This window comes from Aythya fuligula, chromosome 13 (genome assembly GCF_009819795.1).
Source record: "Aythya fuligula isolate bAytFul2 chromosome 13, bAytFul2.pri, whole genome shotgun sequence".
NCBI lineage: Eukaryota > Metazoa > Chordata > Aves > Anseriformes > Anatidae > Aythya > Aythya fuligula.
The window spans coordinates 7,131,153-7,157,138 of NC_045571.1; the positions used below are offsets into that span (position 1 = coordinate 7,131,153).

Genomic DNA, 25,986 nt, shown 5'->3' on the forward strand with positions numbered 1-25,986 from the left:
ACTCATCTGAGCAGAGACAGCGATAACTGACAGGTACATTAGATCAGCCACATATAGCAAAGTTTACTTTGATTATGTAGTAAGTGTCAAGATGTACAGTAGCTGATGTCAGTTTGATCTCTCTTATAGTATATAATGGCTTGTCCTCATGGTTGAATGGACACTAATTTTTGTCTAATAAGTAAGCTATCAGTTGAGTGTTTTAGAGAGTAGCCAGAGTTTTTTATCCTACTGAAAGGGAAACCATTCGTGAAATTATTTTAAAATTTGTTTGGATTGCTTGTTGTATTCATTTTTCTCCTTCTCCAAGACCCCGTTTACTCAAAGGTACTAAAGGTACAATATTTTCTAAGGACCCGCTGTGAATCTATTGCAATGTGTATCAGACCTTTCCATATTAAAATAGTTGCAGAGAACAGAATATTTTTTCTGTCTTGATGTGTATTTGCCAAACTGCAAAGTCCATATGTACCACCTTTTAAACTTTAAAGAGAGGAAAAAACATGTTCTGTTGTTATGATCCCCTTCCTTCTCCCTTGTGTGGGTAAAGTAGGAAGGGTATAAGACTAATGTTTGTAGATGTTACGTTTTCTTATTGCTATGTGGTCATGATTTCAGTGAAATTGTATTTATGAAAACACCGTATTAAAATGCGTTTTGCAAGGCATAATATAGCTAATCAATAATAGATTTATGACAAAAATAAATATATTGACGAGCTCTTAAAGTGAAGAGTAGTGTTTTAGGTTGTCTAGCATGCCTTAGCTTCCTGGCACAAGGACAGTTCCAGGGGAAACACATTTACAGTGAATAGTAATTTCTAAATTTTGGAGATCTCAATATAAGAAGAGTAAACAAAAGAAAAAAAAAGACATTTCTGGTTACTACAAGTAATCTCTGAACCCTGTACTAGTTAAGTGTAAGTCACTGGCCTCACAAAGACTTAGTTAAGTATGGTTAGATCTTTTGTCGCTTACAGATTGAGCTGTTTTAGCTCCAATTAAAGTGATTTGCAGCAAGGTGCTGAGGCCTCTGATGCCTGGCACTCATAGATCTAGGGGGTTTTCTTTCCTTGTTTTGTTTGTTTTCTGTGGTGTGTGTGCACGCTTTCTTTCCCCACTCCGGTGTAGGCATTTCTTCCTTCTACCTAAAACATTACTGGTTTATAGGAATTTCTTATAAAAAGCATTGTCTTATCAAGGATACCCGGTGAATTTAAAAGTGTATGGACACTACCTAGTCAAAGGCAGGGTGTGAATGACTACTTGTGTTTCTGTTTGATCCAAGTGTTCTTCCATAAACAAAACTAATGAACACTTCATTGTAGAGGCTCTGAATAACTTCATTAATATGCCTTTGCAATCCAGAAGTTCTGGTAACAGAAAGTGTCAGAAACCTTAATAATAGAAATACTTAGTTTTAATCAACACAAAACTCACTACAAGAAAAAGATAACTTGTTAAAAAGGAGAATGTTTTCAATACACCTGACAGTAAACATTGAAAACATCTCTTGATTTAGGAGATGTTTGTGTCATTTCCTGAGGTATCACCCCGTTTTCTTTGCGTATCGCAGGGGCAAAGTATATCTTCATGTGAATTAAGTAAATTGTTGGACAACTGTGTCCTACTTTCCTCTTGTCTAACGGAAGTATGTGGTCTACCTGCTTTAGACAAGGATTGTGGGTCTCCAACCTTTTTCAGTTTACAAAGTGGAAGGTTTCAGAAGTAAAAGCTTCAGAAGTAGCTTATAAATTAACAGGAACCTGCAATCAGGGGCATACCAGTGAACCAGAGGATGTTTTTGAGTCCTGATTAATAGTGGTGTTCCCCCACTTCCACTGGGCTATGCCTGGTGCCTATAGGATGTGACTTATGTTTCTTGGTACCTTGAGTACCACTGGCAGGGTAGCTGCAGCATGCTGCAAATTTAATGCCTGGAGCTGCTGTTTTCATGTCCTTTGAGGCTGTGCCTTGCCTGTCCTTAGCAGTCCCCATCCACTCTTTGTGGGAGGGTTACTTGTTTTGAGCCCAGAACTGGGCTCAGAGCAGTGCACTCCACAGAGTCCCAAAGCAGAAGCCCTGCTGTGCTGCTGGGAACTGAATGTGAATGTCTTCCATCTGTTCTTCTGTTCTCCACATGCAGCCCCTTGCTCCTTCACGTTCTCTTTGCTTAGCTCTGCACTAAGAAGGTGAAAGCTTACCGTGCCAGTGTTACATCAGATGAAAGCTTTATTGCTGCAGTCAGCAACTTCTTCACTTGTTCAGTTTGAGAGAGCGCTAACAGAGGTAAGACTTAGATGTTTCTGATAACTTACTGATGAGAAAGTGTCTCCAGGCTCTCCTCATACATTAACATTGCTGCCTGCTTCACTTCTCTTCCTGTATTCTCTTTGGGATATATAGAAAATAAGGCTATAATAATGCTGTCCTTTCTTGTCTTCTTTCACAAACATTAATCCCATGATTTTTTATCAGTATGAAATAACCCTAGAGATAGGGCAGTCTGTGGATCAGCTTGTATGAAACTAGAAAACTGAAATTATTTTGTTTAATTGCGTGTGAAAGTCAACTTTTGTCAAAATCTCTAGCTGTGACTGGGTACTTACAAAATGCAATGTATTCTTTTCTTTAGCAGATCACCTAAATACATTTTACTAGCAACCCTTCTGAACCAGATGAAACTGTAATTCAAGCTGTCTTGTCTGCTTCTGCTTTAGTTCACAATAATGTCACTATGCAGCTCACACCAAAGACTTAAGTTTTTATCTCTAACAGCTACATCAGATATTTTGTCCTGAGTTTTTCTGCAGGTCATTACTGGTAAGGTAGCTTTTCTAAAACAATTAAAAAAAAAAAACCACTATTCCATTCAGTGTGTGTGTATATATATATGTATATATTAATGTAAAAGTTTTGCTACTCCATCAATGTGACTTTGCAAGTTTGTTCTAATCTTTCAGTGACCAGCAATAGTAGAGCAGTTCTTCTCCAGCTGGAATACAAGAAACATCACTGCAGCCAACAAACTAAATTAATGTAGAATGTTATATTCCTTCTAGGAATTGTGCTTTGGCATACTGCTTGACTGAACATCTTCAGTACGTGAAGGTTGTCTTTGCATTTGTTAGTAAATCGGATATATTAGAGGTAAGGGTACAATATGGCCAGGTGATGAAGGGATTGAGCAATGAACTAAATGCGTGCTCCTTGTGGTTCTGTGCCCCTGCTAAGTAAAGCACTAAATGCGTTGTGCTGTGGCTCCTTCATCTGCAGAGGGTTTAGCCCTGCCCTCAGATCTCTGTGAAGCAGGGAGGATGTCTCTGGGGTGTTGTTCAGACCTGGAACAAGAGTACAGGCGGTGGAGTGCCTGGGTTCCATGTAGGCAGAAGGAACAGTCTAGCTAAGTTCAAGTATTTCTTAAGCCATGGGGAAGTTTCAGGAGTAACAGGAGTTTGTGACACATCCCTTCAGAGGATTTGTCCCTGTGCTGGGTGCTGGTGCCCAGGTGGGGCAGCAGCCTGCAGGGCGCTGTGAGGAGAGGCCGCTTCCAGCAGCCCCACCACAGGGCAGGCCTGGGACCAGCAGCTCAGGGGAAACGTGTCTCAAAAAGGGCCAAACTTTACCAAGCAGTGAGGGGGAAAAAAGTGCAGGGAACAGCCCTGTGGCACCAGGGTCAGGGCAGGAGGCAGCGGGAGGTGCTCCAGGCCCGGGGCTCGCTGCGGCCTGTGGAGAAACCATGGTGGAGCCGGGGATGTGCCCTGAAGGAACGGCAGCTCATGGAGAGGAGCCCACGCTGGAGCAGTCTGTGAGGAGCCAGCGTGGAGCAGGGCATGAGTGTGGAGGAAGGAGAAGTAAAGAGGAGCTGTTAGGCACTGACCATGGCCACCATGCCCTTCCCCTGTGCCACACGGTGTGAAGGAGGAGGCAGAGGAATTGGGAATGGAGCGAAGTTGATCCTGGGGTAAGGTTAGGTGGCAGGGGGAAATGTTGCTTTAATTTGTTTTGGTATCTTACTATCCAACTTTTTATTTTTGAATTGGCAATAAATTAAATGAACTTTCCCCGGGTCAAGTCAGTTTTGCTCATGATGGTAACTGGTAAGTGATCTCCCTGTCGTTATCTCAACCCACAGGGCTTTTCTATCCTATTTTCTCTCTTTTCCCTTGAGGTTGGGGGGGGAAGAGAGAGAGAGAGAGAGACAGCAGCTGGGTGGGCGTCTGGCAGCTGGCCAAGGTCAACCCACCACAATCGCACAATTTCGTGCCATGTTTAAAAAGACTGTGTGCCTGGGCCTTTTACCAGCAGGATTTGCTTTGCGTGGTAGATCTGTTCAAGGAGACGCTGGTGTGTGAAAATGTAGTTGGTAGCCTTATTCGACCTTCAGGAGCAGCTCTGCAGCCCTTGTTTACTTCACTCTGCTGTACTCTGCTGTGTGTGTCTTAAAGTTTCCCCGCAGTAGCAGATTGCTTGGACACTTGCCCATCTCTTCGTTTTGGGAGAAATTTGCAGTGTGAGATGAGAAGCTCAGATCTGTCTGTCCTGCATGCTGACGATGGCTCGCGTATAACTTTGCTGCCAGGCTTTGTGTGTGTGTGGAGCAGCCAAGCTTAATTAAGGTCATTGGTGCATTTGTGTGAAGTAAGGTGCCATTGTGCCCTGATGGCCTTTGTGTTTGTGGGTGGCTCCACGTGGATCAGTACAGACTGTAACACAACCTGCTAGCTTCATTTCTTTGTAATCCTTACGTAGAGCTGCTTGGACGTAAGGTGTACAGAAATGCCCTGTCCTTAACTGCATTTTATGCAATTTGGGTCTTTCTATAGCTCAAGTGTAGTATGAGTGGCATTTGTATCATCACATGCTTCCACTTCTTAGGTTTATTTTGTTCATACAGCTTCATGGGAAGCTGCAACTCAGAAATTTGCTGGTAAGTATAATTGTGTTGCCAGAGATGCCCTATGCACAGTCTCTTTTTTTTAACCTTCTTTTTTTAAATTCTTTTGGCAGTATAAGCTTTATCTAGTTGTGATCCATGGCATGTAACGACAGGATTGAAAATGAACAAGTTGTTAAAAACCTCAAAAATAGAAAAAAAAAAAAAAAAAAATCTGTCTTGGGGGAAAGAAGATATTTCAAGGTTGGGGATACTGTTTCCTTATCTTCCCTTTCCTTTAATTTCAGGCATCTCTTGCAGGATGAGCAAATGGACCAGAATTATTACCTGACCAGAGGAGAGAAGAGTTCTTAAAGACAGCCTGTAAGTAGAGAAATTCTTATTTACCTGGTTAAAGTCAGTAGATCTCCATTTCCATGTGGCAGTGCATCCACGTTTATTGTTTGGACTAAGGAGAAAAGTAACATCCCACCCTATGGTTGGCAAATTTGCAGTGAGGACCCCATCGCACGCTAGTGGTTTACATCTCATATAACTTGAAATAAAGGAGTCACTCACACATTCATAATCAATACAATTACCACTACTTTACATGAATTAAGTAATTTGTATGGTATTACTGTTTGGGGCATTTGTATCCCTATTCAGAGCACTTCTGTATTTCAACCCCACTGATGGTAAAGGCAGGTGCATGCCAGTTACCCACAAAATGAGGGAAAGCTCTATGGGGAAACTCTTTTATGTCCATCTAGATTTGAATTTGTAGTCCCTTTCCAATTACTGTGCTAATTGTTTAAGAGATTGCTAGACTAAAAAAGTTTTTAATCGCTAATCTGTTTTTGAAAGGAACTTATGGGCTCAAAACCTGAACTACATACTTCTTAAATTAATTTTCTTCATGAATACTTCTTTCTCAATACAGATTTGTGAGTCAGAACACCCTACTGTGCTTGTTTCTTTTGTCTTTTCTTCAAACACCTGGCCTATTATTCTCCTTTTTTTTCCCCCCAACAAAATTGCTCTTTCTTTGTAGGCAGGGTTCTGATGATATTATGCCACTGGAAATACGAAAATTTACCCGACGTCCTATGTTACCAGAACTGAACTTGGGGCAGACGACAAACTAAACAAACCTGTCAATTTAGCCAAATGTGAGTACTCCAATAGAAATATTTGCAAGCATTTCTTGAAGAGGTATCAATATTGTCCAAAATCTACAAGCAAAACACCTCAAAAAATTGTCACACAGAGGGTAATGTCAAGAGATTAATTCCACAACTGCGTTTTTCTCACAGTGGCCTAAAGCCTGCAGAAGATGAAGGGGCGTGGTGGTGTGTTCAGATCTTGTGCTACTTTGAAAATTCTCCCCAAGATTTTTGCTTTCAGGGAAACCAGACAAACCCAATAAAACAAGCAGGGCTCTAGGCCTGCCTCAGTTGAAGCCTATGCCAAGAAACTGTGTTGATGTCACACAGAGAAGAATTAGGCTGCAACCCTGACAAAAAATCCTGCAGTCTTAATCCAGATCAGTGTAAGCTTTGCCTAAATTGCACTAAATTCTTTAGTCCTGTAAGGCAAAATAAAGTATCTGGAAATAATTGCAATGTTCAATGTGAGAACTGTTTAAAACAAACACAAATCAAAAAGCTCTCTGACTGGTTTGGAATGTAGGATGCTGCTGCTGCAGAGAAGAGCTAGGAAAGGAAATGTTCCTGCTTGGTTTATATAAGTGTTGACCCAAGTGTAGCTATGAAACCAGACTGAAGGTTTTTCAGTTAAATTCTTCCCAACATTTCTTAACTGCAATTTTAATGCCATGTCCACAAAAACTTTTAATCTTCTTTATTTAAATTTAAAACAAAGTAACATTTCTAAACAGGTAAGCTTTCTTCCTTGGTGTGATATTTTGTTAAAGAATAGCAATAATTAACATGAAAGGCTTGCTGAGTTTTGGTTACAGGTGTACTTTGATTTCTAAGCTGATTTCAAGTGTTGCCCTGCATATTTATTTTCATAATATCATTAGCTCTCACAGCTGGCTTTTTAATTCACATGAAAGAACAGAAATTTCTTGGAAGCACTCATTAAAGCAGAAAAAGTTAAATCAAGTTTAAAAAAAACGCACTTATCTGCATTTCAAACTAAGACTAGGTGGCACATCAGTGATCTGTGTTCCCTGCTTGCACCCACTGTGAGATGCTAATGTCTGCAGGCACCATCTTCCACTCAAATGGCATAGGAATGGCAGCCTTTATTTAATCTGTATATATCAAATCAGTGTACTTGCCATTGAAATTCTTTCACATATCAAAAAGTATGCAGTGGCTCGAAGCCACAGAGCCATGGATAAATACGCACTGGAGTCCCTGACTCGGTGTGACAAATTCAGAAGTTAGGGTGGCAGAGGAGCAGTACCAAGCAGGTGCTTGGTTGTGGTTGCAGTAAGAGAGGAGGGTGTTACCAGAGAAAGGGTGCCTTCTTGTAAGGTGAATCTGGAAAGAGCAACACCAAATCAACATGGGGAGTGGTTTAGGAACCAAACCTGGTATCCAAACCTCCAGTTTTGACAGGCCTGTGGCCTATGTAAAAGTGGCTGTATGGGCTGTGTAAAGGTAGCAGCTCCTAGATCTGGGTCTGGTACAAGCTATAATGCAAATAAGTGAAATTACTTGCCTCAACGTATTAATTGCTGTCCCTGAAATCATTCATGTCCATAGATATTAGCAAAATTTTGACAGATAAAAGTTACCTCTGCATGTAACTGCTGAAATCAAGGGAATTTTAGCATGTGAATTCACTTTTTCTGGGTGAAATTTTGATGGCCCTGTAGTCAAAGTTTTTGGTGAGCGTAAGGACTTGCTATTTCATGCTATTTATTCAAACCAGCCTTCAGCAGTTATTTTTCATGTGCTGCTTCTAGTGAATTTGTCTAGGAATAAAACTTGGCAGAAATAGGTTTCATTTTTATTGCAAAGTCCTCTTCTGAATGGCTTGTGGCAAATGCAAGACAGTTCCTGCTGCTTTTAATGAAACAGTGGCACAGTCTGCTTTCCTGCAGAACCTCCTCACCTTGCAAGAGTGACACTGATGGCAAGGAAAGATGCCACAGTCTACTCTGTGAATTGTGTACTGGCAGTTTTCATACCATTAACCTACTTAAAAGGTTAATTTGGAACAAACCCAGTGCTTGAGTGGATACTGTGTTGTGCTGCCAGCTGGCACCCTGGGCTATGGGAGTGGACTGGTGGGAGTGAATAGCTGTTGTGGAAGAAAACATGCACAAACTTCTTGTGAGAGGTCCTGGTCACATTGCCTTCCACGTCTTTGGCTGCTTGACCCACACAGCAGGACTAGCCAGTGTACTTTGGGTACAGAGCTTGCTTTTCCTAACAGTAAACCACCACCTCCCACCTGTGGTAACAGTCAGATCTGTGAATCCAGAAATACTTCCAGTCTTGTGGTAGGTTACAGCCCAAGAGCAGTCAAAGCAATTAGTAGTTCAGAGGAAATGAAAAACAGATCTACCTGATGCAGCAAACTGTCTTTCTTAGTCGCAAACCTGAATACAAGCTCAGAGAAGTCTACGGAAGCAGCAGTTGGGTATCTGGAGCCCTGCACTCAAAACCCTAGCCTAGAAAACATCTTTGATAGTCTCAAGAGTAGTCCCAGAGTTGCTGTGAGAAAAAAGCTCTAAAATTTACAAAATCTTTTCTCTGAATGTAGTGCTTGTGAATGGTCTTTAGGAACCAGACAGCATCAATGGGTGAGTCCCATGTTGTCGCATCAACCCACAACAGAACTTGCTTGGAGTGTCACTACAGCCTTGGGGAAGGTAATCTGCAGGTGTCCTCAGCTGTTGGCCTTTCTGCTGTGACTACTAAGAAACAATGAGCACTTGTGTAGCTCTACCACGTTTGTTTAATCAGTCCTCACAACAGCCCTGTGAGGTAGGCAAGTAAGCTGCAAAGCCTAGAGCTGGGATAGTTGTTCACAGTCTATTTGACGGATGGGGAAGTTCAGCAAAAACTTTGAAAAGATTTGTCCAAAACCAGAAAAGGAGTTGCTGATTTGGCTGAACTAGAGACTTCTGGTTAGTAGAACCTCTGTTTAGTCATTTCAACATCAGTCCAAGGAAGAATTTAACACTTCACGTTTAATTTTTGCTTAAATTCTCAATCTATTCAAGGCATGAAACATGGAAATATACAAGCGATTTGTTAACTTAGTGGTCTCATAATACGTGCCATTAGTCATGCTAAAAGTACTCAGTAACCTCATATTTACAGCTATTAGCTACTTACTGATGTGTCTATGTGCACAGAGAACTACACACAATTTACTGCACATTAATAACCTATAGTCACAGGGTACAGTTTTCAAATACGAAGTGTATTTTTTAATTATTAAAACATTGCCACTCTGAACATAAACATTTCTTGATTGAAACAAGGTTTACTTTATACAAACGTAGTTCTGAATCGAAAGCCTATACTGAAAATAGTCTAAGTCTCCTTCCTGCTAAGTCTGTCTAAAATGTGAGATTTCATTGGCATCTGTACTTCAACATGAAGCAGGTTTTCAAAGTTAAGAACATATCGCGTACTGGTTCTTACGTCTAAAGTACTGTATGTAAGAGTTCCTCCTGAGAAATGAGTTAAGAATTGCTTATGAGACTGAAGTTATTCCTACAAATTATTTCAAACATGTGAACTAGCATCCAGTGACTTAAGGAATTTCGAAGCTTCAGTTTCATTGTAGCCTGAGTTATAAAGATGAGGGCAGTTCCTGCTTATTTCTGTAGTGTCAGAAATTCACTCTGTATAAAAACAATGACAAAAGTCAACTTGCTACAGGATTTCATGTTGTAATAAAGGAAAAAATTTAGCAGGGTTACCTCCTTGTAGTCCATTGCTGAAGTTGGATGAACTACAGCTGGATGTGTTTTCTCCTTTTTTTTTTTTTTTTATTTCCTTTAAATGTCTCTAACAGGCGCTACTTATTGGGGAAGGCATTCACTTTCCCCTCTGTGGCTGCAGTCTGTGGGAGAGCTCCTAACAAAGTTCTTTGTTAGTGTTTGTAAGACTGGAGATGAGGTTTAATTGAGGGATTTGTGCTGAATGTTCTTTCGCTTTGAGCCTTAGTGCTGCAATGCTCGACGTTTTCCTTTCAACCGCTGCTGGATCAGTGAAGGCAGTAAGAGCAGGGTCTGACGGGGGTCCAGGAGCTTTCATTAGTACTGAAGCTGTTGTCATGAGAGGATTTAAAGCATTGAGAAACCTGTATTTGAAAGAAGTCAATATTATCCAAACTAAGAATTGTTTTGGAGAACAAGTACTTTCTGAGTTGCAGGGAATAATAATAATAATAAAAAAAGAGTGGGCTGACTTGCCAAAACTACCAGTTTCTTCCAAATGTACATTGTTTTGCAGAACGTATTTTTGCTTTATTTTGCAGTATAGTATCTTACTCTTAAAGTAAACAAAAAAACAGTTCATTGAAATAAACCTGACAGCTGATCAGACTGCAGATACCTAAAACATCAACCACTCACTTAACTCCTAATCCTTTCTCAGCAAACCTTGGATGCTGGAGCTCAGCCTGTTCTGTGAAAACAATAAATCACCTCATAAAAAGACCAATTCATGTAGCTGTTTACGTAGCCAATTTGTTCAGACAAGTTGCTAGATGTGAAAAGCAGCATTTGCCTGTGTGGCAGACAGATCTGCCCCTTAACGTGGAACTGATGCAGGCTGTAACTTCAGCAAGAGGAGAACACTGCCTTTTACATTTGTGTAGGTATATAAACATGTTTATACATGCTACACAGATGCTTTTTCATATCTTATGGGGTGCATTATGGAATCTTTTGATCTCCATAGAAAAAAATGACTAAAACCTTTATTCTGCCAAATCTCCTAGAAGCCACATCTGTCTGCAGTCACATCGTTATTTATGCAAGGTAAGGATGGAGCTGAAGCTACCTAGGTTACAGCACTCTATGTGAAGACCAATATTCAGTGAGACCAAAATTTTGGTAAGTATGCACAACTGATATTCAAACAGCAATTACATGGGAAGCTTTCACTAGCATGACTTACAACTAAATTTTTTTTTTTTTTTCTAATCAAGCGATCCCACACAGGAACCAGCTCCATTTTAAGTATGGGAGCACATTTGTTAACATATGTGAATATCAAACTAATAAAAATGCAGTTTTTAACAGTTCTGAGATTTAGGGGAGAAAAAAAAACAACGTACCTTCCAAAATGTGGATTTAAAATAGGATTTCTGAAGAGAGAAGTCCAGGTAAGGCTGCTGAGGCCAAATGGCCCTAGGGTTGAAGGACTAAAGGCTGAAGAGATGGATGGCACAGCCAATGTTGAAAAAGGCATTGACCTCCACGAGTGATCTAGGATGGGGGAATGACTCAGTGGAACATCCAAAAATAGACCAAGTGGGTGTGTTAAGGAGATTCCTGGAACAGTCCCCAGAATTTCAGTTTTTTCACGTTTCCTCCACTTTGCCCTTCTGTTTTGGAACCAGACCTTCAATAAGAAATTATAAAGGCATTAGCTGAACTTACTCTGAAGTTTGTCTTACCAGCTACTCCTGCACGCAGTGATATGGATGGCAAAATATTTACTGTTAAACAAAAACTTCTTAACATTAAAGATACATACATAAATACTGTAATGAGTTTATTAACAAATAAATTGGTTATAAAAACTGAATTTTACTACTGTAACTCTGACTGTATAGTCCCATATGGTTCAAAGCCATTGTGATAAACTGATCACTTGAGAACTTATGATCAGTTATTAAAATTATTATTCTTCCTTTCATAAGCTATTTATTGAAAATTAAATTTCAACAAAGCCTTTCAAGAGGTAGCTATTTCTGTACAGATACCTTGGGAAGCACCTTAATCATGACTATTAGAGGAACTTGTCCAAATATGTGGCATGTGCTTCTTATCTTGATAGCTGGGCCACTCATTCTTACACATGAAATTTAAAAGTAAAATGAAAACCTTTTGTTACCTACCATGAATGCAAACAGCATATAGTGATATGACAGTGATTAACTGAATTGCAGTGGAAGTCAATACTAAACTAGAAAATCTAGTAAGTCTTATTAGAACAGTGTATCAAGCTGTTCCTAAAGGGGCTTTAGCTAGCACTGGTTTTGTGTAGTAAGCCGTTGGGTACATTGCCTGTTCAAGCCTGACTAGTCATTATTTTAGCCCATTAAACATCTTTTAAAGATTTTAGTCAATCCAATCTACAGATCAGAAAACCTGACTCTTCACACTGTCATTATTTATCATTCACTGAGCTGAACCTTTCAGACCCAGGATGGTAGCAAAGAATAGACTGAAGAGCATCAGCCCTAAAACAGCAGGGAGAGGTTTTTTGTATTTTTTTTTTAATAATCTTGAAAGTATATGCTGCTGAGGTTGTACACTCAAAATCCAACTGTACTCAGCTGCTTGGGTTTTTGAGTCCCCTCTGTAGTGGGGACCATTCAAGCTAGATTCTGAACTGGATCTGGACTTGGAAGAAAGGCATTAGCTGTGCTTAATGCCTAATAATCTCAGCAGTCTTGTGTCGCTCAGTGAGCTGTGTGCAGGAGGGTTCTGTGTGTAATAATTAAACGCTCTGATGAGGATTCAATATTTAGTAGAAAGTGGTAATACAAAGAACAAGAGTTCTTGGAAACACACTTCTCAGTCCTGTACAGAACCATGACTTTCTGAAGTTTACTTGTGATTTAGGACGAAGGCAGACTTTAAAGATGGAGGTTGTTTAACATACAATGTAATTAACTTCATATCAAGAATCTGTCGATGTCACTAAACCAAAGTAAAATCATAAAATTAAGCTGCAAAAATGAAGTCTTAAAAAAAAAGACAGCAGATGCTAAAATAGTTATTCCTTTGGTATTAGTCTTTCTGAAATAGATTTTATAGCAGTAAGTGTTATGACAATCTTTGAATTTTGATGCAGAAGTTTTATGGATGTATGGCTTTTAATAGCTGCTTACTATATCTGCAATTATATTTCAGCCAAAATATTTTAACAGTTCTAAATTTCTATCATGTAATGTCTCAAAACTGGGTTTTGGGCGTTCCCACCTCCACTGCTCCTTTTAATATCAGACATGCCATCTAACTATTTGCAGAGACTAATTTACCTTCAGGTGCTAAAACAACATTAAGTGTGTTTGGAAGGAAAGGTGTTAGTGTTTTCCATTCAAATAAATCAATTAAGAAAGGCAGTGAACAGTCTCACACTGCAGATATGCAAGTGAAAAACTTTCCTAAAAGGAAATAATATGCTGCAAATGTATTAATTTCCTTACTAAGTCTTAGTGTTGTTCTTCAATCTGTTCTTCATCAAGAAGCCTAACATGAAGTGAGATGTGTGCTTTTCTGCTTTTTCTGTCCTAAAGCAAATCCATTTGATCACTGGTACTTTGACTACAAAATAACTTTTTTTATTGTTACAGATTTTGGGTTTACAACTAAACTTGATTTAAATCATCTCTCAGATTTTGTATTCTTCAAATGCGAAGAAGTATCACCACAGATATCTAATAATTACCTTTAGAAAAAAGCTGACTTTCAGTTTCTTACTGTTACAAACTTATCAACTCAAGTGCTAAAAGGGGCATAGGAATGTATCATACGTGACAAACAGCTATCAAAATTTAATGTATTATAGTCATTATCATTCAGATTAGTCATCTTGAAGCTTCTATTAAGCATTTTCCCTTGGCTTTACTTGTCTTTACTCTGTTTTTGGATATATCTGAAGTGACAAACTAAACATAAGAGAAACTGCTATGCTAGTGTTAAGGTATTTATGGTATGAGTTTGATAGCAGTGACAAAATACTTTTTCCAAAGTGCGTTACTTAAGTCTGAATATTTGAGTTTTAATACTCATAGGAAGATGAGTTTTAAAGTAATGATTTTGAGTTGTGCACTACATTATCCACATAGTTTTTGTAAGGATCGTAATCAGAAAACATGACAACACAGATCAGCTTTAGTTGTAAGCTGATGTTTTAACACTGATCCAGTTTGCGGAACTACCATACCCAAATGATGGCTTGCTCTACACATTATGAAAACAAAATATCCCTTTAACTTGTTCTTCTTTTCCTCCCGTAGCAATAACGTGAATTATGAGCAGAATGGCAAGAAGAGATGTTAATGCTACCGAAGAGCTTCCTAACACAGGTTCAGATGAATTAAAATGTTTTGTGGACTTTCAGACTACCCCTTTCATGGTATGGAAGAATGGGAAGATTCTTGCTGCCATCTCTTCCCTTCCTTCCTACAAGCAAATAATGAGTAGCAATGGTTGATGTCTTTTGAAGTGATGCTGAACTGCGACTATATTGATGGGTATTTTTTTTCCTTATTCGTTCACTTCCATATAAGGCTCCAAAATGCACAAGTGAGGGACAACACAGTGGCTTGTATTTATTTCAGCTGGTTGATAGAGGGGTCGCTGCAGCAAAGGTCTCAAATTGAAAACAATGAGGTGAAGGAGTCTGATTGTACTTGGGAAGATCAATTAGTTTCCTGGAATTACACTTGAGTAAATTAAAGATACTGCTTTTCATGCCAACTGGTTTATTCAGGTACTGTATAGAGGCATGGAAGTCTTCTCACAGGACACCATACAGAGCGACTATGAGCATGGGTGTTTGAGGGATGTATTTGGACATTAAGGTAGCTTGTTATTTACAGCATATCTCCATCCATACACTACCTGTTCCTATGAATCCTTTCACCTCCAAGCTAAGAGGTTTCCCATCTACCACAGGACAAGAACACATACGCAGACAGAAGTGCTGCACACTGGAAGTTTGCCCCAAGTGAACTGTGCTGACTGGGTGCTTGTGCTCTGGAGACTTGTTAGGATCTGAATCTGACAAGGAATATGTAAGTGCAAGGAACAGCCTTTTGTTGTTCCTTCCATCCACTGAGGATACATGAACTCTGAAATTTTGCTTGTTAATTCCTTTTTGACTACATCAAACCCAAACATTTCCATGTCTTTTAGATGAGTCACTATCAGATGAGTTCCTTTTTGCCATCTACCATTGCACTATTCCTTCACTAGTCAAATGGACTACAGAGTGAGCACCCTAGGAAGGGAATGCGACAGTAACAGGCAAGTTAACAGCTTTTCACCTGTATCCCTTCTATGCATAGGTGCTGTGTGTAGTTGCCAGATATTGGGGTATTTCAGTGAGTAGAAGTTTTAGTGATCATTGGTGGTAGGGAGAGGGAGGAGCACAAAACTTCTTCCAAGCACACACAAGAAATATGAAAAACATCCAGCTATTCTCAGCAGAGTAATGGTGAAGTACTGTTAATACTTCTAAGAACCTTTTCTGAAGATGGTGCATGTTAAAAGAAAAAAAAAATACAGCCTTACAGGTGTTCGCTAGTGTGAACCATCCCAGATCCAGTGAGTTAAGTTATGACAACAGATAAAAGCAAGGCTCTGGCACCAACAGTAACGAAGCTATGCAGCAATAAGTAGGACTGTCACACGGAGCAGCTGCACCCAGCTTTCAGTTCTCCATGAATATGCACATACCCAGGGCTGTGCTGGAAGAGTAGTTCAGTTGGTATCTGATAAACAGCACAAGCCAAATTTTATAGTTTTTTTATTCTGAGCTTAAAAATAGTTTGGAAGTCTTCACATAGTGTGAAGCAACATTTTCAAAAACGAATAAAAAAAAGTCCAACACAAAACGCAACACCAGAACACCTTGTTTTTGTACAGGAAGGGACTTCTAGCTTAGATGAGACATTCTGAGCTACGTTTTAGAAGGTATCAAGTGCTTAAAGTCAGGAAAAGCTAGTTGGGGCATTTGTAGATTAAGGAAAATGCACTCGATGAGAACGTGAGGCATGAACTCTACGCCTCAAGTTCTACGAGCGCTGCTGTTAGCACAGCTCACCCGGGCCATAAAACTCCCCAGGACGGTGCCTTGCTGTCACACGAACGTCAAACCAACCCCGTATTTCCTTTACCCACTCACTTCGCGCTGTGACTCGGAGCTCAGGCAGCGCAGCCGAGTGCTGCCAGCTCCTCGGGCTGCCCGCAGCTCCCCGGGGCTCTGCACGCCAGCCCCGCGCCCCGGCACACGGTACCTGCTCCAGCCCGGCGGGGGGTGCTCCCAGGAGGCTCCGCCGGTGTCCCCGTGGCGGCCGGCCCGTGTCTCTCTCTCTGTCTCCATCCGTCCCTGAGGGGCCGAAGCGCTGCCCGCCCGCCCCCGCCCGCCCCCCGGGCCGGCTCCCCGCCGCCGCCCGGCACTCACCCACCTGGACGCGGGCCTCGGTCAGCTCCAGGCGGCCGGCCAGCTCCTCCCTGCGGGGGGCAGCGCACCGTTAGCCGCCTTGCCCCCGTGCGGCGCCCGGCCCCTCCGCCCGCCCGGCTCCCCCCCCGCTACCTGGTGAACACGTCGGGGTAGTGCGACTTGCGGAAGGCTCGCTCCAGCTCCTCCAGCTGGAAGGTGCTGAACGTGGTGCGGTACCGCCGCTGCTTTCTCCTCAGCGGAGCCGGCGCCTCGCCGCCCACCCCCGCCGCCGCCTCATGGCCGGGCGGGCGCCCCCCGCGCCCCGCCGCTGAGGGCTCCTCGGCGGGGCCGGGCCGCGGCGGCGCTGGCTCCGCTCGCTCCTCGCCTGAGGGGAGAGAAGCGGGCAGTTAGCCCAGAGCTCGGCCCCTCGCCTCGCCTCGCCTCGCCCCGCCGCCCCTCACCGTGCCGCCGGCCCGCGCCGCCGTCGATGAAGCAGGAGGTGAGGAGGTGCAGCGCCGCCGGGGGGGCGCCCTGCATGGCGGCGGGCTGGCGGCGGGCAGAGCCCGGCACCGGGTTTTATGGGCGCGGGCAGCCCGGCCGGCTCGGCGCCCCGGTAATTAGCATTTCATTAACGCGTCAGGGCCGGGGGTGGGACGCGCACGGCCGGGCTCGGGGGGAACTCCCCGGGCTGTGCCGGGCTTCGCTGCTCTGCCCCTTCGGCTCCGCTTCAGGTCCCTGCGCTCGGCGGTGGCTCCGTGGCGACAAACACGGGGCAGGTGCACAGAAACCTGCGGGATTGTCGCCCTGCTGCAGGTCTCTACGCCTTCTCCCGGTTGAGTTGTGTTGTCGGCGCTGTTAGGGCAGAGATGGCTCAACAGGAGGCCTGCAAACTTTCCTGCGTGGGCTCCCAGCAGTTCCGTGATCTTGCTGAGGTATTCTGCTAGGGAAAGGACAGAAATTGGGTCACCAGGTGGCTTAATCCTGAGGTCTAGGTGGTGGAGGATGAGGATAAAATACCACGTTCCAAAAACTCTTACAGAGTGCCACGGGGCAGGGCTTAAAGGAAATTTAATCCGAAAAGTGACTGAAAGTTGAAGCCAGACACACTTAGATTAGAAACGAGACAGATTTTAAAATCCGTGTGTTTATGACTAACCCATAAAATAGCATAGCTGGTGGAGTGCTGGGTCTCCACGTCTGGGGATCGTCACACCAAGGCAGGGTGGTTTATGTTTTAGCTAAGGACAAAGAAGCTGTCCGTGTGGAGACGCTTCCTGAACTTGTAATGTCTCTCACACCAGATGTCTGACTGAACAATCTTCTGGTTTTGTAGTCTGCAAACAAATGACTTGGACTTTTGTCCTCTCTTCTCTCACCTCATGGGCTGTGTGAGTGCATAAGCGCTTCTGTCCTTGGTTACGGACAGGCCTCTCTCTTGCTGTGCCACAAGGTTCTTCCTTGAGCCAACTGTCAGCTTTAATCCTTTCACCGCAAAAATTGTGTTTGGCCTGAAGCAGTGTGCGTTTGTGAGCCTATTCCTGCAGCATCCTTTACGAGAAGCTTTGGGAAAGCACCTGAAGCACTTACTGATGCCTAATCTTGAAAATGCAGGTTGACTGTTTGAGAGATGGCTGCAAGGGTGATGCTTACAGAAAGCACCTTTACACAGATTTTTCATGACCTTTCACAGATTCTTGTCCTCTTTAGATCCTGACTTTAATTTTCAAACCTCAGACCGCCTTTTATTTTGTCTTTACAAAAAGACACTACTTAAATTTGTAGAAGCACGACTAAGGCTGTAGCGGTTGCCAGAAGTGGTGCCTGCAGTGTCACGCAGGAATTCCCAAACTACCTCTGAACAGGCCATCGGAAGCTCTTAAGAGGCAGGGTTAGCTAGCTGTTGCCAAATGGCTTGGAGGTGGTACTGGCCAGTTTCTGGTGCCCACTCTGGCTTGTTCTGGGCTAGTCTGGCTTTTGCTGCCCTGGAGTAAGGTCACAGAGCCGTATCGTGGTGGAAAGTGCTGAAGGCAACACAGGAAGGGAGATGCCATGCAACTGAACTCCCGAGTCTCCACATGTGGCTGTAGTTTTCAGCTGGGGCCATAGAAGAGTGGAGTTGGTCATCTTCCCTTTTCAAGAAGAGCCTGGAAATCAAGATCCATCTGTAGCCTCTTGGAGGGGCAGAGGTCTGGGCACGTGCATCCCTTAGAGTGGAGAGAGAAAACCTTCATCTTCTCCATCTGCCACGAGTTTACTAGGCATGCTAATGGAGAACAAATGGACAAAGACTTCCTGCTGCACAACTGCCTGTGTGGTGTGGGCCTTTTGCTGAGGGAACCCAACACGGGAGAGCTTACGTTAAATATGTTTTTTCCGCACATATCAAACAAAATGAAATACCTAATTTCTGCATGTTCCTATGCAGTCAGCTATGTGATTTTTCCTATGATTTTAAGTGACTGTACAATAAATCTGTTTCAGTAACAGGTAAGCAGAACGTGTGTGCTGTAGGTAGTGGAAGTATTGTAAATGTACTGCCTTTGCCTTTTGGGAGTGACTGCTGAACCATTCTCCGGATCGGATCTTCTGCCTGAATTGCATCCCTACCGCTCCTGTTAGCTGCAGAGCTTTTTTGACTTGGGATCCCAGAATGTTTCTTCAGTTGCTGCATTTGCTTCTGGGCTCTTTATTGCTAAACTGTTCTTAATCATTGGTGAAGATAGGTGTGCTTTGAAAAATCTTAGCTTTTACAGTAAGAAACAATCTTTTGGGGATTGTTGCAAATTAAAGAAGATACACTTAGAATTTTTGAATGATATATTTTTCACTGTACACAGTCACCTGCAATAAAAGAGGGATAGGTGCTTCATTTACGATGGATAGCAGGGAAAAAATATCCATGTGTAGAAGTATTGGGATGTGTTCTAGAAGTAGGACAGTGAAGAGGTATAGGTCAGCCCTGCACGAGCGTATGTTAAATCATTAAGACTTGCTAGATGTGCTCAGTGCTATCTTTTAAAGAATGACGTGGGGAGGGGAACAAATCTATGCCTGCTTCTCCTTTTGTGCCTCTGGATATTTTTTCCCTCCCTGATACTTCAGTGACTTAGGGAACTGCCGGTGTTTTCCCTGTTTGCAATCATTTTAGCAGCTTTTGGCTTTCCATTTTGAAGACCTTATCTATGTTTGAAGGCTTAGAGCCTCATTTGTGGTGGAAGGAACAGTGGTTCTACACAATAGTCTATAATACGGTTTCTTTTAGTTTCAGGAAACACGATTTGGGCCATCGAATTTCTTCCAGCCACAAGAATTGTCATCAGAACCTTATCAAGGAATGTCTTGCTTGTGTAACACCTGTGTAACCCTCCTTTGCAGGTTATATTTGCACACACATCTCTGCCCAAAGGGGGAGACTGAATCTTGGAGACCAGATGGAGGAACTTGAATGAGATCTTCCAGAGTCAAATGCAGACAAGTTCTACATCTCCTTTGTTCCAAACATCCCAAATCCAAGAGTACCCAAACCAGCAGATAAAGCACACTTATCTCCTTGCTACCTCAGCAGCAGCCATCTGACGCAAGCTGATTTTCATAAAAAGTATTTTCAGCAGAGCTTTTTATTGGGAAGCTGTTTTTCTTCCTACATCTGTTGTCTTTTGCTGGTGTTTTCTCTTTTGAAATGGAGATAAAAATATATTTTTATCACAAATGGTTGGATGAGGCAGTTAGCCATATTCTGAGGTTTTGTACATCGCTACAGGATGCTTCATTCTATTAGTTTGCAGTTTTCTAGCATTCTATGATCAGGTGAATCATGCTCCCCCTGGAAATTTTCAAGGATGAATATGTTTTAGCTGTTAATTCTGGGATACAGTGTAGTCTTCCTTTTCTGTCATGGTCTGGATTTTTTGGACGTCCTCAGGCAAGTCCCATACTGCTGGCTGAACTTCTGACTTAGTATTTTGCAGTTGTATTGTGTCTTACTGTGAGCTGGAGAGCCTGTTTCACAGTTGCTGCCCAGTGCCATTGAAAAATGCCCAGAATGAGTGTGATCTGAATGACATTTTCATCGTTTTGTGATTGACCAACCTTGCTGCTACTGCTTTCTTGCTTTTCTTTGGCTCCCATAAAAAGTAAAATGTGACGGATCAATAACAAAGCTCAGCTTCTTTGAAAGCATTTGAAAGGTGAAGGGAAGTATATGCTTATGTTTGGAGATGACAGCAGCTCTGGAACCTGCCGAGGGGTCTGATGCTTGATGTGCTTGAAATGTTTCTTGGTTTGTTTTAAGGGCGCACTGATCATATGCCAGCTTTCTTCATAGAACTTCATTAAAATATATATTTATATTTAAAGATTAATACTTCAGCTCAGAAAGCAAAGCCTGTCCATAATCATGTTGCAAGAAAATTATAAAAGAGATAAAATACTTGACAGGGTTAACAGGAAACACTTCTTGAGGTGTGTCCAAGGAGTTGATTTGCCAGCTCAGCACGGATCTTCAGTGAGCAGACGTCGTCTTCAAGCCAATAGCGACGTCAGTGCAGAGCTTGGATAAAGAAGTGCCTCTGATGAAAGCTCTGATCCAACTTTGATGTTCTAGGAACCAGATCCTGAAGGGTGCTGAGCATCTTTAATGCCAGCGTACCTCTCCAGTTTGTTTCATATTTGCTATTTCATTATATTTCTGTTTTACACAGCTCTCTGTGAGGATCTGTGTGATCTTTGTAGATCAGCACCTCTCTTTCTGTTTATGGTTTGAGATCTTGGTTACGTGGCAATTCTGCACATGCTGGTGACCTGCAAGGCTGGATTTTGTGGGACAGAGCCCTAGCTGGCATAGCTGGATTCTGTCGAAGCCAGTTGATGCTATTACACCAGCTGTGCTTGAGCGCAGTAACTCTTTTGTAATGGAATCACAGTATGCTGGTTTCCCATTTCAGTTAATAACTTTGGAAAATAATGTAACTGCTTTTTGCTGATGAGGCATACCTGACTGCTTGGAAAAAATGTGTGCACATTACAAGGCAAATCTGCTTCCCTTTCTCTGCTGCATATTCAAGAGCACAGTAAAATATTGGTTGGAAAACAAGTGAGGTAAGAATGGGGGTGTTGCTGCATGACTGTAGAGAAACCGTCGTGTTGAGATGATGGACTCTGCTGTCACCGTGCACATTCAGCCTGGAGCAGATGCCTTCTGCTGTGTCCACATCCACTTCTGCTTACAGTCTGGATTTCATATCTGTTCTAATCTCCCTTTACAGGTCTTTTATATAGGAAAATAAAGAGCACTTCAGCCTTTCCTCTGTGCGTTTGGTACTTGAAGGGGTTTGTTTGCGAAGGGCAGGCATGTAAGAGGTTGTAAGAGGTCCTGTTGGAATTACGTGATGAAGTATTGTGAGAGAGACCTCGAACAACCCAAACGCACCGCATTCTTTCAGCAGCTGGCATAATGGACTGTTTCTTAAACCCTCTAGGTGAAAAGTGAAGAGCTCCTTGCTGCATGGGCAGCTCTGGCAGTGTTGTTATGATACTGAAATACGTTCTGGGTCTGCAGAAGGCACCCCTTCTGGGGTCACAGCATTGTACAAGGCTCTTTTCTGGGAGTTAAAGAATACGTGTTTTAACTTCTAGGAGATTTTAGACTTTGCATTTATGGAGAGAAACTTAAAAACCTGGTAGGGCTTAGGGGAACCACAGGTGCAAGGAACAATAAAAACAATTCAAAACAATTTTTTGTTTAGTTAATTATAATGACTACTTGAGAAATATTTTTTAACAGATGTTGTTGTTTGGTATTGTCTGAAATTCTCCAGGATTCCTTAATGCAGATAAAGGATAGACACCCAGTTCATCCCAAACACAGCAGGTGCTGTGACTAGGTCAGCTCACTTCTTCGTTTGCAGACAGGGACCAAAGACACAGCGCTTTGAGGGCATGGACTGTCTGGTAATATGCAAAGGAGACTCTTAGATAAATTTGGTATTCTCTCTCTCTTCCACAGCTGGAGTGAATGCTGCTTCATCTGGTTGCTTCATAGCACTTTTTGCTGCTGCTGCTGTCATTTTACACAGGAAAGTGAGTCATGGAGGGACGGAGTGATGTGGGGAAGGTGGTGGTGTGGTCTGTATATAAAAAAAAGTGCTTGCCCGTGTTCTGCCTTACTGGCTCAACTATCAGACTCCCTTTAATGACACCCACTGTAATACATTTAAAATTTTAAAGTAGGTGTAACTGTAGAAACCTGTAGTGTGTGTGCATCTTTTCTCCTGTCAAATATTGTCGGTGAATCAGCCTATCTGGTAAAAGTCTGTAGTGGTAAATCTGTCTCTGTGTGCTTACTGCCAAACCTGCAGCTATTCCGTAACAACTGAGGATTTTACTGTAAAACACACTCAGCTACAGGGAGGTATTTGTGCTGTTTTGTGGATTGCATCTGTCTCATTCTTGCCTTTTGAACCGCCTTCAAGGGAAAGGACAGAGTCCTGCAGTCGGTAATGGTATGATCTGGGAGCTCCCTCTGCTGCATTTGCCAGGGCATCGAGACTGAGGGGACTCGGGTTATCGTGTGCCTGTCTGACTGCAGCAGCTCTGCTTCTGATTGATAACAGTGCGAGGATGAAGGGAATTGTGTCCGGTGTGTGCTCGACTGGTGACATGTTATGCAGTTACCAGGTGTGCTGCATTTCAGAAAGTGCTTACCTGGGTCTGCTGCTGTTGGTGTTTGTGACAGCCTCTGCCTATCAAGGGGAAATAGCTGTGGTCTGCAGCCACGCTGACATTCTAGGACTCAGCACGCCCCTCATTTGTGTGTTTGATCCTCATTGTGAGTGATGGGACAGATGCAGCCCAGATCTGAGCAGAGTTGAATAGCTACAGCCAACTAACCTTAGCCAAAAGGAGGGTAAGTGTGAGGCAGAGGGCTCAGTTCTCTTCACCTCCTTCTAGAAAATACGTCTGGATATAGTCTGTCTTTGTCCAGCAGTTTGTAAGGATATTTGACTTACTGTGTTTGATACCAGTGATAAAAATGGTACAGTTAAAACTCCTGCATGTGGGAAGTCAGTGGGCCGAAGCACCTGTGGGAGTGCTCTGCTGGGATGAGATTTTAGTCACTGTTTTTAATAGTGGTGTCAGCTGCAATCTGTAACTGCCTGGATTTAAGATTCATTTTTCCATTCTAACAATTCTGTTTCATAACAGTAGAACTTAGGAGTGTTAATGATCTGAGTGGTAAAAGAGAAAAGGAATGACCAGCGAGACCTTACTATTCAAAGAGCTCGTTCCCTCTTTGTGGCCAAGTTTATGCTGAAGAAGTGCTAGTAGTTCAGGAGGATTTTTTAGGAAGCTGTTTTCAGATAACATATTTACTGAGAAATCACAGGATGCTGCAGTTAGAAGCAGTACGTGCTGCTAGAATTATCTAGTTCTGCTCCTTGTCCCTCACCTCCACATGCATACCCAATATAGTTAGAAATGCTCACAAATTTCATGTAAGCATCCTGCTAGCACTGCTTTTTTTTTTTTTTTTTTTTTTTTTTTCCTCCATCAGGATTGTCTTGATTGTACCAGCCTTATGGCATTACTCTGTCTTTCTGTTCCTCAGATGAGCTCTGCAGCAACTGCTGACTTTGAAGAGAGCTCTGCACGGTGTGGATGTGAGACAACACCCTTCTCAAAGCAAAGAACTGCCCCTGTGAACTGCCCGAGGACCTGTGTGCTGTGTAAAAGCATCATAAACTGCCTATGACCAAGTTCGGCCTTACTGATGACGTGGAACTGCTTTTCCTTACCTGTTTCTCAGATCAGAAGGTGAACTCGTTGCTCCCTCTTGTGGTATTTGTAAAAATGTGAAAAAAAGTTTGGGAAAAAAACTGCCTATAATGCTGAGAAAGTTGAGAGTATGCATTTTCCTCATCCTTTTGTGATGAGTTAAATGAGAACTTTGACATCAGCTCAAATGGCATGAAAGTAAAAGATTTTATGAGATCAGAACACAGCTCTTAGCAAACATATATTTTTTTAAGTCTGTATTGTAGCATTCAAACAGCCAGGGAAGCCAGGGAAAGCAGAAGGATGAAATAAAGTTACATATATACTCTGATGTTTTTTTTAATGTTTATTTTTTTATATGCAGGGGAAGGAACAGCTTAGGGCTATTTGTCTAATACTGCCTAAAATTGTTTGTGGTACCTTTGTGCCACTTGGTATATTTTTCCATCATACGTTGTTGAGTGTTCTGCAGGTTTGTGATTCACAAGCAGAAAATGCCTCCCTTCTGTGCCTTATTAGCTTTCTTGACCTTAGAGTGTACAAAGCACTTAGATGTCCAAAGATCCTTCACCATATTCCTACCAATTCCTTCACCAATTCCTACCCAAGAAATGAGAAAAGGAATAGTTGTAGATAGCAAGACCACAGATTATTACGGGTTACTATGTACTGTGTAAAGATGTAGTGCTTTCCTGGACTTTAATGCCATATTTGCTGATGTTCTTTTTCTGGAAAAGTTTGTGCACTTAAAGGATGACTTTTTGGTGTCTTTATAGTGGATGTCATGTACGATGTCATCTGTGGTGCCAGGAGCCTGTCTGATGGGGACTTCATTGGCAGTAAGCCTCCTCTCCTTGCAACGGGCTGACAGGTTACTGTGTACATATGTGGGTGTCCAGAGCTCCAGCATGCACAGATACTCAAAGGTAATGAACTTACATGAAGTCTGGGCTTGAAGATACGGAGAGACAGGTGAAGAACTTCAGAGAGGTGAGCAGCTGTGTGGTGGTTAAAGCTGATGAATTGTGTTACCCAGATAGAACAAGAGAGACAGGCCTAGCTCATTTACACAGAACCTAATACACAGTTATTGCCTTTTTGGGCCAAAAATAAGCTTATGTAATTTTGGTTAAACAATGATGATATCACTGCCTATGTTTTCATCTGACTGAAAAAAATCTACAACCCTCTTTGGTAGGGGAGACCCTCTTTGACTTGCTTTAGTATCAGCTGCCTGCTTTGCAGTGTTCAAACACAGAGTCCAGGGTGTGAAAGCACATGATTCAAGCACAGCAGCTGCCTGCTGGGGAAATGTTTTGACCAGGTGGACCTGCTTGATAGCAGCGGACTATGGTCCTTGCAACTCTTGAGCTGCAGGCTTTCCGTGGAATGTTTTGTGGGAAGCATCTTCTTTTGCCTCACGTTAAAACAGGGAAACAACCTTTTGCCACCTAAACAGCAGTACCTGGGCTAGAAGCATTCTGCAGCTTATATCATGTCTTGTCCTCTCTGTTGGCCTTAATTATATCCCTTTAGTGTCTGCAATCTCCAGTAGCACCAACAGTTTTGTGGACAACATGAACTACTGGGATTTGCTAAATATATCATGGTTTTGAGAATGTGGTGAAAGATTTTGGTATTAAAGTAACCCTCTGATTTTGATGTGGTTCTTTTCATAGTTCCAGTCAAAATTGCTTTGCATTTCTCTTTGTTGTGGTTTAAAGAATTTGAGTCTGCTGCAGAGTGGGTTGTAGATATTTGTAATTTTAGAGCTGGCATAGGAAAAAACAAATCCAAGGAAACCAGTTGTTGCTTTATTTGAATTGGAAGCTGGGCTTTATGCAACATGTGCATTATTGCTTTATGCAATAATTTTACAGCAAGCGCTGTGTGCAATGCTAGCATTGAGTGAGCCACCAGGGCTTGTATTTCCAGTACAAGCTATTGTAAAAGTGAAATATCCTTGACAGCAATCTCTTCACTTTAAGTTTCA

At 42.3% G+C, this 25,986-nt stretch overlaps 1 protein-coding gene across 1 annotated transcript; it reads right to left on the reverse strand.

Moving 5' to 3' along the window:
* Positions 1 to 11,351: 11,351 nt before the first annotated feature.
* On the reverse strand, positions 11,352 to 16,757 carry ESX1 (ESX homeobox 1; the record flags this gene model as incomplete). The annotated part of the gene is made up of 4 exons (XM_032196415.1): positions 16,682 to 16,757; positions 16,374 to 16,605; positions 16,246 to 16,291; positions 11,352 to 11,441 (listed from the first exon to the last, which is right to left on the reverse strand). Coding segments are annotated over exons 1-4 (444 nt in total), but the record flags the coding sequence as incomplete, so codon positions are not given.
* Positions 16,758 to 25,986: the final 9,229 nt, after the last annotated feature.